At 34.0% G+C, this 17,761-nt stretch overlaps 1 protein-coding gene across 1 annotated transcript in view; it reads left to right on the top strand.

Annotated features, from left to right (window-relative positions):
• Window positions 1-16,851, top strand: part of LOC130013124 (von Willebrand factor D and EGF domain-containing protein-like) — a 31,094-nt gene extending 14,243 nt beyond the window's left edge. Inside the window, exons 10-24 of the mRNA XM_056101675.1 lie at window positions 853-936; window positions 1,388-1,744; window positions 2,115-2,200; window positions 3,226-3,289; window positions 3,620-3,799; window positions 4,728-4,969; window positions 5,619-5,895; window positions 10,145-10,303; window positions 10,690-10,870; window positions 11,083-11,273; window positions 11,977-12,243; window positions 13,175-13,292; window positions 13,643-13,846; window positions 14,527-14,694; window positions 15,458-16,851. Coding sequence (XP_055957650.1) covers window positions 853-936; window positions 1,388-1,744; window positions 2,115-2,200; window positions 3,226-3,289; window positions 3,620-3,799; window positions 4,728-4,969; window positions 5,619-5,895; window positions 10,145-10,303; window positions 10,690-10,870; window positions 11,083-11,273; window positions 11,977-12,243; window positions 13,175-13,292; window positions 13,643-13,846; window positions 14,527-14,694; window positions 15,458-15,462 — 2,583 coding nt within the window. The 3' untranslated portion in view covers window positions 15,463-16,851. The remainder of the gene's footprint in view (window positions 1-852; window positions 937-1,387; window positions 1,745-2,114; window positions 2,201-3,225; window positions 3,290-3,619; window positions 3,800-4,727; window positions 4,970-5,618; window positions 5,896-10,144; window positions 10,304-10,689; window positions 10,871-11,082; window positions 11,274-11,976; window positions 12,244-13,174; window positions 13,293-13,642; window positions 13,847-14,526; window positions 14,695-15,457) is intronic.
• The last annotated feature ends 910 nt before the right edge of the window (window positions 16,852-17,761 follow it).

Raw genomic sequence — 17,761 nt, 5'->3', positions numbered from 1 at the left:
ATTGTTGTCATTTGGAGTAGGGTCAAAAGAAAAAAAAGTATTCGAAAATCGGAATTAAATTGGCGGCTGAATATCAATTTGAAGATTTTTATAAAATCCAATATGGCGGCCAAAAGGTTGAAAATATTATTGAACAAGGGCGCTGAAAATGAAAAATAATATCTGAGGCTAACTCCACCATATGCCATTTTTGGTCTATTTTTAAAATGGAGAGAACTATTCGTGTTCGGGAAAAATTGGAAGGCCTCGGTAATTTCCGGAAGTTTTCGGAAGCGGTTAAAAAAGTTTTGAATATGTCATTCGGACGGTATCGATGCGTTCCTTATTCCTACCAAGTTTCAACTTGATACCTCAAACAGTGACGGAGATACGCCATCTTGAATGTCGAAAAAATGAAGAAGAAGACTTTCGCAAATCTTTGATGCTAAATCTAATCCAGCGAACTTCCGAATTTCGAAACACCGTCAGCCACAGCCCATATGGGATTCGTCTTCAGAATCCAAAAATGAAAACTCGAAGAGAAATAACCGAGATATGGGCAATCTGAGATTATTTTTGGTCGCATCCGTAAAACAGTTGATCCACGGAGGCAAACCACATTTACGTTGGCAGAATGTTTGTACCATGTACAGTTTTGGCTTCACAATCTGACTAAATTAAACACAAAAAAAAATAAATAATAGCACTTACAGAAATAATACGTCGTAAAAACACTTACGAAAACAATCAGCGCCGACCTGTTGAATGATTGAACTGAAAAAAAAATACATATATAATCCTGATGTTGATAAATGACTGGTGGTTCAAGTTTGCTAGTTTGTATGAAACATTACATTGTCATCATTCTTGTAGATACGATGTGAAATATTTGCTAGTAGAAATGAAACATCACACCAGACTGTCTCTAAGAGTGAATCGAATTTCATTGGAATAAAGGTAGGTTTATCATTTTTTTATAATTTCCTAATGATGGTCAAAGTCCCTGTAAATAATCCCCAAATAGTTTTGTGTACAGAGGATTTTGATGTTTGAACAGGTGGAAAGTTCACTCCTAGAGGCCACCATTGTTCATATACCACACATAAAACCCATTTTAATGTCTTTTTTTGACTTTCGATTATAAATTGATTTTTGTTATTTTTGAATAACATGAAATGCTTTGCTACTATGGTTTCAAATATCACACGAATTAACTCACAGATTTATAAGACATTTATGCTTTAGACCCATAGACTTGTTCGTTAATACTAAATCCCCTGTTAGCATAGATACTAAAATAAAATCGAAATATAGCACTTCCTAACGTGATAAGATTCCGGATTATGTTGCAATTAATATAAACTATTAAGTACCCTTTATTCTCATTTTTCACTTTTTGTAACTGTAGGTATTAAATCCTATACTTAAAATACGGGAAGGCGAAACTGGTCAAATACGAATACGAGCAACTGCAGAGATAGGATGTGCGATACTGATACCAGGTGTCCTTTGTGAATATGCTGTAACAGTCTTGATACCAAATTCTGTTTCTAAATGTGGTGCCAGTCTAGGAGTAAATGATAAGTGTGGTGTAGACATCCTGAAACAGGGATGGGATAATGAATACATTATCAATGTAGCTACCGATACAATAAAGGAATATGGCCAATCTTTAACACAGTTTGAAGTAATATTAAGGTCATCTGTGACAGAGTACGGACACCATAAAACGTGGGGTGGCTACACAATACATCCCCGTGTACAAGTATGTATATATTTAACATCATAAGTTTCTTATTACATAATTCCACTATCAATTCTAACATTTACATGGAACTGTTGTACCAAATGTAATCGTTTGTTTATTGTTTGACTGAACTCGTTTATCCATGACTATGCAAGACGTTGTTCGTTCACACGACATGGGAATGGAAATTCTGTTTAAACTATCATGGGGTAAAATTTGAAATCGACGTATACTACTTCCTTAACTATGGCATATTCAGTTTAAAATTGAATATAATTATTTTTTAATATCAAATATGTAACATAGTCATTAATTTTTATTCAGTATTTCGTTGAGTTGGTAGTTGTAGTTACAGATTAATAATCATTTGTTATTTATATTTACACAGGTTATTGTAGTAAAAGACACTTTGCCGACACAGTCCTTACTATGCAAAGCCTACAGTGATCCCAGACTCCAAACATTTAAAGGACTGTACGTATAGAAAAAACCAAACAATGATATAAATCTAAAATTTGATTCACCCTTAGTTCATCATCATATTTACGACTAGAATATGTAATAAACACAATTTAGTCTACTTGAGATAATTGATTTGGCATTTCTGATTCGGTTTAATTAGGCATAGCGTTATTTAAAATTAATTTCGCCCTAATCAAATTTTAGAGGCAAACAAAATCATGTCAGATGGCCGGTCGCCGCCCAACTGTCTGTTCGTCTGTCCGTCATAGCTTTGGGGGACAATTCCAAACAGAAATTGACTGTCACTGGAAAAGAGAAAACGAAAGAATATAGAAAAAGTCCGTGCATTACCATGTTTTGATTAAGTATAGAATGAATAAAAACAAGTGAATACATGGACTATTTCTATTTGTCTCGTGTTCTCTTATCTAGTGACATTCAATTACTTTTTTGAATTGTCACCTATTCTCTCGCAGTCTCACATAACAACTTCTGGCCTTCGAATGAATTGTTAGAGAGCAGAAATTCGTCCGTTTAACTGTTATCACTCGTCACTTCAGTCAGCTATATAGAAGGACAACTCATGTTTTCCTTTTGTGTTCGTCGCTTCCTTATGTAGAAACCTTCAATACTCTTCTATCGTAGCAATGATCTCTGTGTTAAAATTATATTTGGAACGTGTTTAGCGAGTTACATCACATATGTGATAATTACTGACACCAACATTGTCCTTTAAATCATATCATAAGCAGTTTCTGCTTAGGCTAAGTACAGATAAACATTTTGATCGCTCGAGGCTTTACAAAAAATTCAATGTACAATTAATTTATATGTGCCATCTATCTATTTGCGATTGAAGCGGTGGGCATTAACCTCACTGTGTGTTTGTGAAATGTATTTATTTTTATCCAGAAAAGGCATTACTGTAATAACAAGATACATTAATGAGATAAACTTTTTGTTTTTAAATTATACATTTGAAATACATTTAAAAATTATCAAAGAGTAGCTGTGTGCATGTTCTCTTCATTTTACAGTTTGCTCAACTTACAATATCTAGGAACATATACATTGTATAAAGATGACGGAAACGACATAGAGGTTAGTTATATTATGTATACTTTGGGGGTCGGTGTAAAATGGCTTTCTGTTCCCCCATATCATATTACCCCAGAACTGCCTCCCTCCCACCCTCCCGTACAGGCACCCCCCCTACCACCACATATACCCCCCCCCCCCAACACCCACACACAGCGTTATCCAAGCTGTAGGTGGACCAATGAAATTCTAGAATTTCGACGGATGCATGAATTTGTGGGTCATTTAACTGTGTGAATTCAGCTGGTTTAGTAAATGATGGATTTGATGAAACCATTTCGACACAATCTAAAATATATTAAATACTAGCTTAAACGAATGTAATAACCACAGGTACAAATACAGACTGTTAGCTGTGGAGGTGCCGCTTTCTGTAATTGTGGTGTGATAGCTAGAGTTGGTGGAACAGCTTATATGATCAGTAAATGTAACTCACAAAACTGGATCATAGAATACGTAATGTGTGATGGTGGCGTTGATGTTCTAAAAGTAGAGAGAAATGGAGACTACAAGGTAACACAAACTAAAATCTGAAATGTCCAGCATATTTCATCCCACAGTAGATACTGTTTTGATATCCGAATATAATCTAATGACGATATAAGATGTAGTTTGTCGACAGCAGAGGGACTAAATACATAACGATTCATTGGCCAATATATTCAAACTACCCTGAAGAATGTGTCACTAAAATATTACATCTTGGGGGCCACTATGCAAATTTAATTATAACATATCGCAAATACAAGTACATTCATTATTAAGAAAAGATGTGTTCGTAGATCGTAGTTAAACGCTACATAATTTATTTTCCAACATACAGGTTGATATTAATTTTAATAATTTATTTCTTGATTTTTTTTGCATTGTAAGCTTACTTATAACTTCCTAATCTCTTAAGATTTGAATATTGTTTTTCTAAGCCGTACGAAATGTTATTCTTTTAGTTCGAATTGATAAACCAATTAATTTCGAGGGGACATAATCTGTAAAGGGTTGATTTTTTACTTTGCATCATTGAATATTGTATACATTGTTAATAAATATCCATCACAAATTATATTATACAGGTCACAATTCTATGGAATACAATTACTGCTTATAATTACTGAGCGACGTTTCGACTAGGATTCTCTAGTCATTATCAAGTACGTCGCTCAGTAATAAGCAGTAATTGTATTACATAGAATTGTGACCTGTGTACTCCAGTTCAATTACTAAATGCCGTTGAAACAATTTAACAAACTATTTTGTATTGAATCCCATCCTAATTAATTAGAAACACGTTTACTATAACACTTTATATTCATTATTTACTTTTACACTTTATATTCTTTATTTACTACAACACTTTATATTCTTTATTTACTACAACACTTTATATTCATTATTTACTTACTTGTCATATATGATTGTTCTAACTGGCCAATACCTTTTATAGATAACATTTCCCACTGGTGCCACAATGACAGCTCATTTACATAGAGGTAATCCTCCCCGGTATGTAGATGTGTATGTTAACCCATCATTCTTGGATCCAAACAAAGTGCTAGGTTTATGCGGTAAAATATCTAATGACAAAACACAACAACTTGTTCTAAGAAATGGTACGGTTACTGCAGACACCATAAACTACAACAACCGATCTTACCAGGAGGCCGAACTGTTCACCAGTTCGTGGAGGTATGTGTATTTTTATACTACTATCAACTTAATATACCATGGCCTTAATAATACATACATGATATTGAAAGTTACATTTATACCTACTTTCATTAAAGGAATCGACTTTACAGACAAAAAATGCTTTTCTTTAAATATATACACCAGTTATAAAAATATCAAAACATCAAAATGTATACGAATGCTAATATTAAAATGATCAAAATGAATAGTATAATCAAAATGATTACTATTATCAAAATGAACATCATTATCAAAATAATAATAATGAATTTATATAGCACCATTCATCTAGAACTGTTCTATATAGCGATGAGCTGCGCTGTCACGTTTGGGTTTGGTACTCTAATGTTCTGGCTTCCTTTAATTTTGCTGGGAGTTTATTCCATTGATCAAAATGCATATTAATGATAATATCAAATTGAATACTAGTATCAAAATGTATTATTTCTCGGAAGTCATCTGATGATATGAGTATATTTAAGAAACATTTGACAAAACATTTGTACAAAATCTTTTGGAAAATAACCTTTGGATAAGGTTAAAGGAGAAAAAGAATGGTCGTTGCAGTTTAGGTTCAGACAAACAGATTTCAATGAGAAAAAAAACCCCACACATTTTTTAATGAATTGTTTTACTATATCAACAGGGTTACACCAGATGAGAGTTTATTTAACCCCACTGTTCGTGATAATTTTAGACCTAACATCAAAACTCCAGTCATATGTGAGTGTAATCCTACTGACACACGTTCTCCGCACCAAACGATCGAATGTAATACGAAAAGTAACATTAAATCTTGTGCTAAAGATAATAGATATAAGGAAGTCAGTAAAAGATCATGCGCCACCCATACATTTTCCCGTAAAAGACGATCAGTGCCATTATTTTTACCAGAAACTGGTCCAATCAAAAGACTCAAACGGGTATGTATAAGTTTAGTCTATTATATATCTGTATTGTTATCCCGCGCTGCACGGAGTCCAGAGTCGGGATATTAAAATGAGCCCCTTCCGTCCTGATTTTGTTTCCGGAGTAATCTCAGGAACTATTCTATTCACACAAGTATCTCTCCGATACTCTGTGCACAAATACATCAGTATATAGTTGTACTCAATTTTGACTTCCTTTTCTACGATATACCGGAATTTCTAATTTCCCAAACTTGCAGTATTCATATATACAGGAATCGTCAAAGAGTGAGGTATTGTTCTCGTTGGACTTGGTTTGGTGATTAACTTTTATTCTTCTGAGCAAGGTAAAATTGATAATCACTATAACCTCGTCCTCGAGGACAACTAGTTCTAAAGTTAATGAAGTACACCAATCCTTAGGATGTCAATTCCTCCAGCTTCCAGAGTTATTAAGTATTGTGGAGCAATAATGCGATAGATCTGAATGCAAGGGGGGCAACAACTGAAGACCGTGGGTGGGATAGGGTGGGGAAATCGACTAAAAAGAGGTATATGCCTGTACATATCCCATGTTAACCCACACAACTGACTACCGCTCTGCCTGTCTAGTGAATAATGAATTGAATACTTCACACTACGTCATCATCGGAAATGTCACGTGGCGGTCGTACTGCTACAGCCGGAGTAAGTCCTGGTCTTTTATATTCCTGATATCTAGTGGACAAAGAATTGTCAAAATATGGACTACGTAAACGAGAAACGAAAACTGAGTCTATGGTTCCATGAACGGCCTTGGATCTAGATGGCATTTTAGTTACGGTATCAGTTGGTGACAGATACATCAAAGAACAAACTAATTGTGCAGATAGGTACTGGGATGTAGGCAATGTTTTTGAAGTTCGAAAATCGTCTTATGATTTAGATTTATTTAATTATAATAATTGTATGCAATATATGACTTACTCCGCAAATATAATTATTATGCCATTGATAATAATAGTCTGATTATTGACGATAATACAATTAACGATTCAACAATTTATTAAGAAAACATCGGTAGTCAATTTCTTGACTCTAATATAGTCCAAATGTTAATTTCTTCATTAGTTTTTTTCGGTAAAATTAATGAGCTACGAGGTTTCATATGGCAAAATTCTGAAGGTTTTAATGTTATGGACTTATAACATTTTTACAATCAGCAATTGACGATAAATTTATTGATATATTCGGCTATGATTTGATCAGGGAAGATAGATCGAACAAAAATAGCCTTATCCTATAAGTAAATACAAATTTAATAGATTATAAACATCAAAATGTCGAATCCATTATGATTGTACTTCATCCAGCAAATGGAACCCATTCTTTATTTTTTCTTGTATATAAACCCCCATCTTTCGAGATGGCAAGATTTGGGGGTCGTTTGGAAAAGGTGGACCATGAAATATTTCTTATTTTTTTTGCTGAAACATTACAAGGTTTTATTCCGCGCTCTTTTTCGCCACAAGAGTCAACAAGGTAGTGGACTTTCCTCTCAGATACCTTGTGTGTTAACACATTCTACAAGATTTTTGACTTTGGATAATTTTGATCGTTGTTTTGGTCTGTGGTATTTTTTACCACAAGAGATCCACAAGATATTGGGCGTGATAACAACCTTTCAATTGAATGCATTAATACCACAGAGGCATTAAATCATTTATTGATTTCAAATACATGTAGTAACAAAACCATTTGTGACCGGGTATGTCAAAATTAGTCGGAATGCGCATTGTCTGATTTTGAAATAGAGACAAAATAAGTGAAAATATTGATTTTGGTCGAAATTGAGATTTTCACAAAAATAAGTCTATCGACACAAACATGAAATTCGCAATAAAAGATTTTAGAACATCTTTATTTGGACGTTTTCTTAAATCTGTCCTATTTCTTAAAATTATCAGCAATATTAGTTATTTTTCTTCGCTCGCAGCGGGACGACTAAAAATGGTTCCGTCATTTTAGACGGTCCTACGGCCTTCGTTTGAGCAAGTTTTGTAGTCATTTGACTACAAAAAAGTTACCGGCCTATAACTCCCTTAATTTTCGATAACTCTATCCCCAAACTGTACTGTACATATCTTAACATATAATAAACTAATAAACGGTGAAAATTACCGAATAATTATTTGATTTGATTAAACCCAACTGCTATGCGAAATTTCTGTTCATTTTAAAATGGTGGCCGAACCAGAATCGAGTGGTGTCATGTGACTCGAAAATACAGTAAGACTGTTCGGTAAGATAAGATTATGATTTCAGTGTTCCAGTTCCACTCTCCACTAGTTGTAACATAATTACTGATTTCCATGCAAACGGTGATGATATGTGTTGAACATTTTGCAATTGAACCCAATTTTACTTGCTAAAAGCCACGAATAGTGTATCAATTTGTAGCCGTAGATACGAATTTTCACGGCTACAAATTGCAGCTACGATACAACTGTCAATTCCCTTTTCATAATAATTGGCGTCGTTGTAAGCGGAGAATCTTTAGTTTACAAATATGACCAAAATATCGCCGTTGAATTCATTTTGAACGGATACAATTGAGTTTTAAAACCACTAAAAATGTAAACAAACTCCGCTTGTTGCTATGCTGTCGACACAACTCGTTTGCTGATATATATTTGGTTTTAGCGATAATGTTTTTGGGAACCTACATGCGATTCACTCTGATAAGTGGCAGAAAAAAAAAATTATAGCAATTGCTTAAAGCAAATGGTAATGGTGCGATAGATGGTATAGTGTATCATTAATCCAGTAAGTCATTTGATGTCAATGATCACCCGCTTATTATCGAGAAACTACATCTTTATCGATTTTATAAAAAAATCACAAATTTTGTTTATATTTATTTAGTGTTTATCATCATGTGTTCATGATATTGTTGTAATTATAATTATTAATTACCCAAACTTCGCACTATAAACTACTATTGCATTTTATCGTATTTTGTTTATAAAAGTTTTTATTCTTCATTTATATTACATGTGTATATGTTTTGTACGATATTTTATTGTTTGTGATATGGTATCCGTGGACCAAAAATACAAGGATAATCAAACACCACGTTATTTCATAGATATTTAAGTTTAGCAGGCCAATTAGGTCAACAATTTAGCAAATCATTATTTATAACTGTAAATACATTTGTTATTAAAGTGTTTTGCATTTTATCGCAAAAAAGATTATATAACATTTAATTAGGAAAACACAACAAAATACCAACGGTAGATAACATCCGGCATAATTTCTCTCGGTTTAAAAACAGGGCCTTCAGTTAGATTCGAGATTTGCGAACAAGTTAAAGGGCTAATCCCGATAATATTTTGGAGAATAAAACTGCTTAATTTTGTGTTAAAACCCCTTACAATCCTCTATCTTAGGGCCTAGCAACTAACTCAATATATATAATACGTTTTCAAACAACTTAAATCTGTCTGTCTTCATCTGGGAATGGAGACCGGTGTCACAAGCAGTATTATTATACGGTGTCAGGATAAAACCAGACTTTTATTTTATAAAAATAACGTGTAGGTGAAATTTACCTTTCGTTATCAAGTACAGCACATAGGTCATTCACGGTTTAGACCTCTAAAGGAACGGGAATCGAATATCAGGTCACTAAAAGAAAAAAATGACCCGAAATCTTAAAAGGGTTACTTGTCCGGATAAGCAGTTTTGGCGTTCACGACCAAACGACTCAATATTTTGAGCTGAAATTTTGAGACACGGTAAATACACCACTCCTCTATATTATGGCGCTTAAATTTCATACATACTCGGACTTTTATTTTCGAGACTCGGTTCAAATCGGTATAATCCCTTTAAGATAGCGGTGGACGTGTTATAATACCATGACGTTATCAAGCAACTCAAAGAAGATTAGCTTATATACTATAATTTGCAAAATGGTGGAAAGTTTAACTTTGTAGAGATTTTGTCTACAGATTCTACCAAGAAAAAAAAACAGAAGTGAGAAGAGAGAACACAGAAAGAGTAAATTGTTTCAGCATAGATCTTTGGAATTTCGCTCTATCATATCTTTGTAAATATGGAACGGAATTGATTCAGTTTTTGGATATTGTTATTAGAAATTAACTTTTACATTGTATATCGCCCAAATCACGTCCATGAACTTTAATTAACACGTATTGTTGATTGTTTGTACTTTATATTATCAAACTTATATACAGGTTAATCATAATTTATATTTTAGCAAGCAACGTGGAACAATAACTGGTCGGAAGAGAACGCAACGCTATACTGTAACAGTTTGTTTGACAGTGATAGCCTGTTTAAACTATGCAGTAAAGAAATAGAATCTCTTCAACAGGAAATTCCAATAGCGCTTGAAACCTGCAAGGACGATATAAAAGTAAGTTATATAATCAAAATATCCGAAATGTGATTTTTGTTAGATGTTTTATTTGTTTATTTATAGCTTTGGTTTGGGGAGCTTTTCAGTGGTGGTGGTAGTTTTTGGCAGGGGGTGGGTGTGTTTGTTGGATGTTGCTCTCTAAACACCCTTTTAGTACATGGCTTTTAAATATAAATATACTTTTTATATTCGATATCTTCTAATTATATTGGCGATTCAACCAAATGTCGATACAGGGGGTGGGTGTGTTTGTTGGATGTTGCTCTCTAAACACCCTTTTAGTACATGGCTTTTAAATATAAATATACTTTTTATATTCGATATCTTCTAATTATATTGGCGATTCAACCAAATGTCGATACATATATATTGTTTTTCTACAGCTTACTAGTGCTACTGAATTTGCTATGTCAGCTGTTGGTAGTGTCAGGAGTCAGTGTCGACACGAAGTGGACCTAGATCCTAAATTACAAGAAGAAGAACCCGGCAAACCATCAATTTACAAACGAGTTGTTGAAATAGACTGCCTAAATAACTGTTCACAACATGGTGCATGTGATAATGGTGAGTCGTCGTAACGGTCACATATATTAAAGTGTTCAAAAAATATAACGTTTTATTACCATTAATATCCACAACGGCAGTGTACAGATATTGAAAGAATATAATATATTATAGACCCCCGTTAAGCTCTCAATCTCAGTAGAATATGGGTATGCAAGACGTTAGACTAACTACCTGAGGAATTTTAAACTATATCTATATCTATATTGTAGGAACATGTATCTGTGAGACTGGATATATTGCTGTTGATTGTTCTACTAGGGCAGCTGATCCTCCAGTTCTAACTGAATTAGAATATGAAGGACTGTGTGATGTGAAAAACCAAACATGTGATGATATGGCTGTCTTTGGTACAACATTTGTAGAAAACCCTGGTTCGAAATGTCGGCGTTATAGCATCAAGGTATATTATTGTAAACCAATGTAGATCCTTCGATAGACATTGACCCATAAAATTCGCTATGAAATTAAGTCGAAATGAAATGAAATGAAATGAAATGGGTTTTAACGTCCTACTGTTCGGCCCCTAACCTGGGCTAATGAAGACGGGCATACGCCTTACAGTGTGCTATGAAGGAGATTTTGCCCGAACAGCGGCGCTACGGCCTACTCTTATATCGAATTCCAACTGCCTAGGGATCTTTTACGTGCGCGCCAATGTGTACACGGGACCTCGGTTATTCGTCCCATCCGAACGACTAGACAGCTGTCCTTGTCAGGCCCTCCGTCCTGCATCACTGACAAGGGGAAACCACGCCGGAAAATCGGGATGAACTTTCAACGCCTATGCAGGAATCGATCACCCGACCCACTTAGAAACGTGATCCCCCTTAAGTGGAAATAAAACAACCACAATTGCACAGACGGCTTAACGCGAGTCTTCTTTCTTACATTATGTACGTATGTTTGGATAACAAAACTTGATCTTATATACGTTTAGTGTTTGCTGCTTTCAATGTTTGTGTGCTCCGTTTTGTCTGATGGACTTTTGCTTATATGGGCATCTCTGGGTAAATTTACTAAACTAGCAAAATAACAGTCATGATAAAAGTGTGCCCTGCAAATACTAGACAGTAAAAATTTATATACAATTATTATCTGTTAAGATGTCAGAAGCTGGTGCTGTGACGAATCTGGATTCCACCCCAACCATATTGGATGCAACAATAGACAGTATAAGTGAAGCAGTCTGTCCACTGGATGTGTATGATACACCAGATCCTATACCAGTCCAACAACAAACCTTCTCTGGTTATAAGCTATCTGTAGCTAATGATGGACAACATTACAGTAATCAACTAATAATGATCTACTACAACTCAGATTGTGTGACTTGTACCAATACTAATAATACAATCACTTGTCAAATATCCGTAAGTTTATTTTTGTACAAATAACTGATAAAATATTAATAAGAATGGCAGGATATGCTTACCGTCTATAGAACTCGTGACACCATTTCTCATTTAAGGGCTTTCTGTGGCTTACACATTGTTGTCCCTTTTTTTCCTTTAAAGAGGTCCTATCAGATTCATACGATCCAGGTGGTCCTAATCGTCAAAATATCCATAAAGAAATGGTAATAGGCATGAGATACTGATTAATCAAAATAATCCATCCACCCAGTAGTGGTTTTACTTATGTTTAACAAATATGTTTTATACGCAATTGAAACGCACATCCATTAAACATACATTATGCAAGAGCTAAATCTGCCTATTGCAGGTCTTTCTTTAGGCCTGAAATGTTATCTAAATTATTAATTAGACATTAATTAACTTATCCAGATCATAATCAACTTAATAATTAACTTATCCAGACTATAACCAACTCTCGATGCCATCGGATCGGCCTAATTGTAGGTAGATTATAACGGTTCGGCCATTTAATCATTTAATTTAGAAATGATGAAGCGAGACTAAGCCTCGAACTACATGTACGGTGGATACAATCAGAGCACACATCTTGTCAAACCTTCAAAGGCTAATATCTTCATTCAGAATAAAGTAATTTGAATGAAGTTTTTAATATATTAATTTTGTATTATCTATTTTTGAACTATCATATCAAGAATGGCTAGCTCTTTAAATGAATCTTACATAATAGTTCATTTGAATCCCACTCTCCTTTGTAGAATATCATTGAGTTTGATTTCGGGATATATCAGGGAGGTCGTACATCTTTGTACAAATAGACACTGAAGTTACGGGAACTAACAAGAAAGTGTAGCAATGGTTTATTGCCAGGAAATGCTCGTAACGTCTTCGGTAATATGGGTTCTAATGACATGTTTTGTGTTTTCAGAAAAATCACTGTTTGGTCAATGATCGATGTTACAGTCATGATGAAAGTTATGTTAGTAATGATAAATATATCTGTCAAGTTGATGAAAATGGCGGAAGATGGGAACTGAATGATACCTGTAATTATTTTAGAATAAATTATTAATGTTGAATTACAATAGAGATCATTATAATAATACTGATCACATGGGACCTCATTTTAATGATAATAATATAGTGCACCACAAGGGGGTTCTAACTTTAAGGCAAATACTTACAATTTAAATCGAACCACTTTGTTGTGAATTCCAATGTGTAAGCTTTGGTGGATGGAGAAGGGGGTTTCATGATTTTATATGAATTCGTTTATTCATATATCTGCCCTCGCCCTCTTACATGTCTGGTCGCTACTATAGGTGGATTCTCTCACACATCCGTTAAAGAATGTGCGAATGGAATTTGTGCGATTTTGTTTTACAATATTTTCCAGCTCTTGAAGGTCCATGTGGTAACTATACTTCGTTTACGTACCCTGCATCAAGATTAACTACCAACATGTTATCTGCTGGATCTGTGAGGATTAATGACAGGTATCTATCAGATGGATGGTATGGTAAACCAGGCAGAGCAATACCAAGTGTTACAGCTCCATTACAATATTACTGTGGTACAGTATTTCCAATTTATCTACAGAGTAAGTATGGCTGTTTAATTATACTTACATAAATTTATTACTAAATCAATGGGCATATGCTATGGTTCCGTGTACTTGTGTTGTAGTTCTGATTTCCGAAGGATCTTTCATGAATATTCATGTCAGTTAAAGGCTCGATGCGTCATTTAGCGCTATAATACAAAAGTGTGGAAGTTTACTCTCTAATACGAATATCAGTCTAAAAATGGTTCAGTTCTGTTCAGTAATCAAAACGTAGCGGAGAATCATGATGAGCCTAGTTTAAATCCGATCGAATCCCAGTCGGGAATTGGTATTTTGATTTTATTTTCTTAGTTAAATGTTAAATAATCAATCCGGGTACATATGTCGTGTGGATTAAGCCCTGAGAAATTTGATATTTATCAAAAATGCAAATAACGCATATAATTATGTTTTTTCGTGCTACGTGACAGCATAGTACTCACAACAATATATCTCCTGCTCTGCCCGATTTTTGGAATCGATGTTTTCTACTACATAGTTTATTCAACTTCTGAAACTCGGGTACACATTATAGCCCCGTTTAAGTATAAATGGTCTGTAATGTAGTAAAGACTTCATATTTGGGGAGTTCAGTCATAGCATTCATTGTATCTTGTTTATATGTCAAGATATATATGCATACTTAAACACTAAAATCCTAAAATGTTATGTTTTAGCTGCTCCTGTCACAACTGTAGATGGAATACAGAACATAAAAGCTTGTGTTCGACGATATAGTGTATTATGTAAATATACTATTGATGTAAAAGTTCAATATTGTGGAAACAATTTCTTTGTTTATTATCTGGTTAATTCACCATTAGAATCGTCTGGTTATTGCCTAGGTAAGGCTATTTACATATTTTTTCTTAAATATATATTTAAATACTAACTCGGAGCACTAAGTGAAATAGAGATGCGAAATACAAATTGGCAAAACAGTCGAACACGTCGTCTCTGGTACAAATTTATAACATACCCATCTATAGCCAATGTATAGATACTGACCAGGCCATCCTGGCGGTCTGTCCATTGGTTACCCTGAATCAATTTATTTTAGGTCACAATTTATGTACTGCGGCATACTATTGTGAACGAAACGGAGGCTTATCAAGTTAGTTATATTGTCTTTGTCCCACAGGGTGTAAGTTTATTATTAAAATACGTTAGTATGTTACGTCCTGGTGATCTAGACTAGAACCGTCGACTAAAGATACACGTTAAATGTCTAGCTGACCTGAAACTCCTTGCCGGGCTTAACTATATTACAAGACACCCCAAACAGAAACAAAAATGACAAATATACAATTGTGTGTATGATATTTACCGCCAGAAAATGACGCGATAGATGTCAAATAATCACAAAAATCGTCATCGGTGACCATGTTTGCTTCAGAAACGACCAGTCCCCAAATTTCGTTGTGCTTGTGACACCTCTAGTTAAATCCCATGTTATTGATATTCAAATGACAAACAGATATAAACAATCCAGGAAACAACATGGTATTAATATTGTCTATCAATTGGATATGTATAATAATGGATAATTATAAAAACATTTCCAGTTGACAATATATTATTCATTATACGGTTTATCCTTTTTTTCAGAGTAATACATAATGAATTTTGATGAGATCCGGTTTTTGGAGGAAAAAAATGTTTTAATATCTTACTGTTCTTTCTTTGCTTAATTATGTTATATTTTGCTTAAACATACATTATGTAAGAGCGAAAGCTGCCTATTGCAGGTCTTTCTTTAGGCCTGGAATGTTATCTAAATTATTTTAGTTAATTAATATCCAATTAAAATTAGACATTGATTAACTTATCCAGACTATAATCAACTCTAGATGTCATCGCTAGCCTGCGATATTTACTGGAATATTATCCGATTTGCTGCATAACTTTCATTCGTGATTAAATCATGAAATGGATAATCGAGACTATGTTTTTATGGTACCGACTTTAGTAATGATGATCGAGGCTAGGCCGAAAATTCAACCGCTAAGTGGATCAATTTGACTGAAATTTTCAGCATATTCCCTTTACATTAACTAGTTTTTAACTATTGAAGTTAACTATGATAGTAACAACCACGATAATAGTTATACTGAAGCTGCCCGTTTTGAAATTTGTACTCATTCAAAATTAAACTTAAAGACAGGGTGAGAAGACACGTTTTTAAAAGTTTTTCACATATAATTAATTTAGTTGTATTCACCAAATACACCTGAGGCTGCTCCTTTAAATAGCTTTTATTTGCATGATATCATTACCTGTTGAAAATAGTTCAATGTTTTATATTAAATTGCGCGATTACTTTTTGGCTATATTAAAAACATTAGAACTGATATTTGTATACAGATAATTTTCTACGAGAAATTGTGTACCTCTTAGCGGTTTGCAGGCTCTAAATTACATTTTTATCAAATAATATATTGTTCATGATTGATAATAAATACTATGAAGAATTGTTATAGATGTTATTTTACTCATTTACGACTCTTTATGAAAAAACAATTTCGGTTTTATAAACTACGTTTCGACGATGACACTCTCGTCTTTATCAAGCATTTTATATTACTCTATAGTTAAAATGTACATTAATAGCTTATAATAAATACTATATATTTTACTAGTAATGTACCATTAATAATTGATAATAAATACTATGATTTGTACTAGTAATGTACCATTAATAATTGATAATAAATACTATAATTATAGTAATGTACCATTAATACATGATAATACATATTATAATTTGTACGAGTAATGTACCATTAATATCATTGATAAATGATAATAAATACTATAATTTGCACGAGTAATATACCATTAATAACTGATAATAAATATTATAATTTGCAGGAGTAATAAATGATACTACACATATTATAAATTGCAGAAGTAATGTATCACTAATAACTGATAATAGATATTATATGTTTTACCAGTAATGTACCATTGATCATTGACAATAAATACTATTAGTTTTGGCATATATTTGTGTTTAGACAGGGTTCTAACTCTCTCGTGATTCCCCCTCGCGTTATGTTTAATGCCCTTAACCAGCCCTTAGCCTTTCAGACCACATGTAATATTGGCAGTAGATATAGCGGAATATGATATAAATTAAAATAAAATCGGGTTTAGCATCCTACTTTTCTGCACTTACTGGACAGAATAGTGTACTATACGCCATAGTTTGCTATGAGGGACATTTTGCTAAAACAGCTACACCACGACCTACACTTATAACGAATTCCAACTGTCAAGGGTTCTTATACGTACACCCTAATGTGTTACGGGACCTCTGGTTTCAAGACATGCACCACTGACAAGGGAAACAACGCCGTAAATACTTGTTATGGAATATGATACAGGCACGTGTCAAAGCAAATTTCTCCCTGGAAGACGGCATGGTCTAACTCTTGAGCTTTAGATAATAAGGTCTGTGATTCAAACAAGTGGCAGGGTTTCTACAAGAAGCCTCGTCGAATGTCTAACCTCCTGCTCCCATCGCCCCGCCCCTACATCACTGCTGCAAACACCCACAGGCAGGTGAATTGTTAATATAAGATTGAACCATGTCAGTGAGTGGATGTTGAACACACCCTCTCCCTCTCGGTTTTCTACCCCACCCACACTTCTTCTTGTCTGAGATAAGTTTTAATGTAACTGACCGTGTACGATTGAATACAGAGTTATCGCCCTTTTCTAGACGTACCGAATGAAACCGATACAAACATTGACGAAAACAGCAATTCTTGTTTTAACATTGCAAATAAATTTAACCATACCATGCTCTTTAAAGTTATTGGAAAACCGAATATCACCTCTGTGTTGTGATATATGAATTTTAATGGAATAAAACAAAGCCAATTTCACGAAGAATATGTGAAGTCGTAT

The sequence above is a fragment of the Patella vulgata genome, chromosome 6 (assembly GCF_932274485.2).
Source record: "Patella vulgata chromosome 6, xgPatVulg1.2, whole genome shotgun sequence".
Classification (NCBI taxonomy): domain Eukaryota; kingdom Metazoa; phylum Mollusca; class Gastropoda; family Patellidae; genus Patella; species Patella vulgata.
This window is presented reverse-complemented; position numbering and strand designations above follow the sequence as displayed.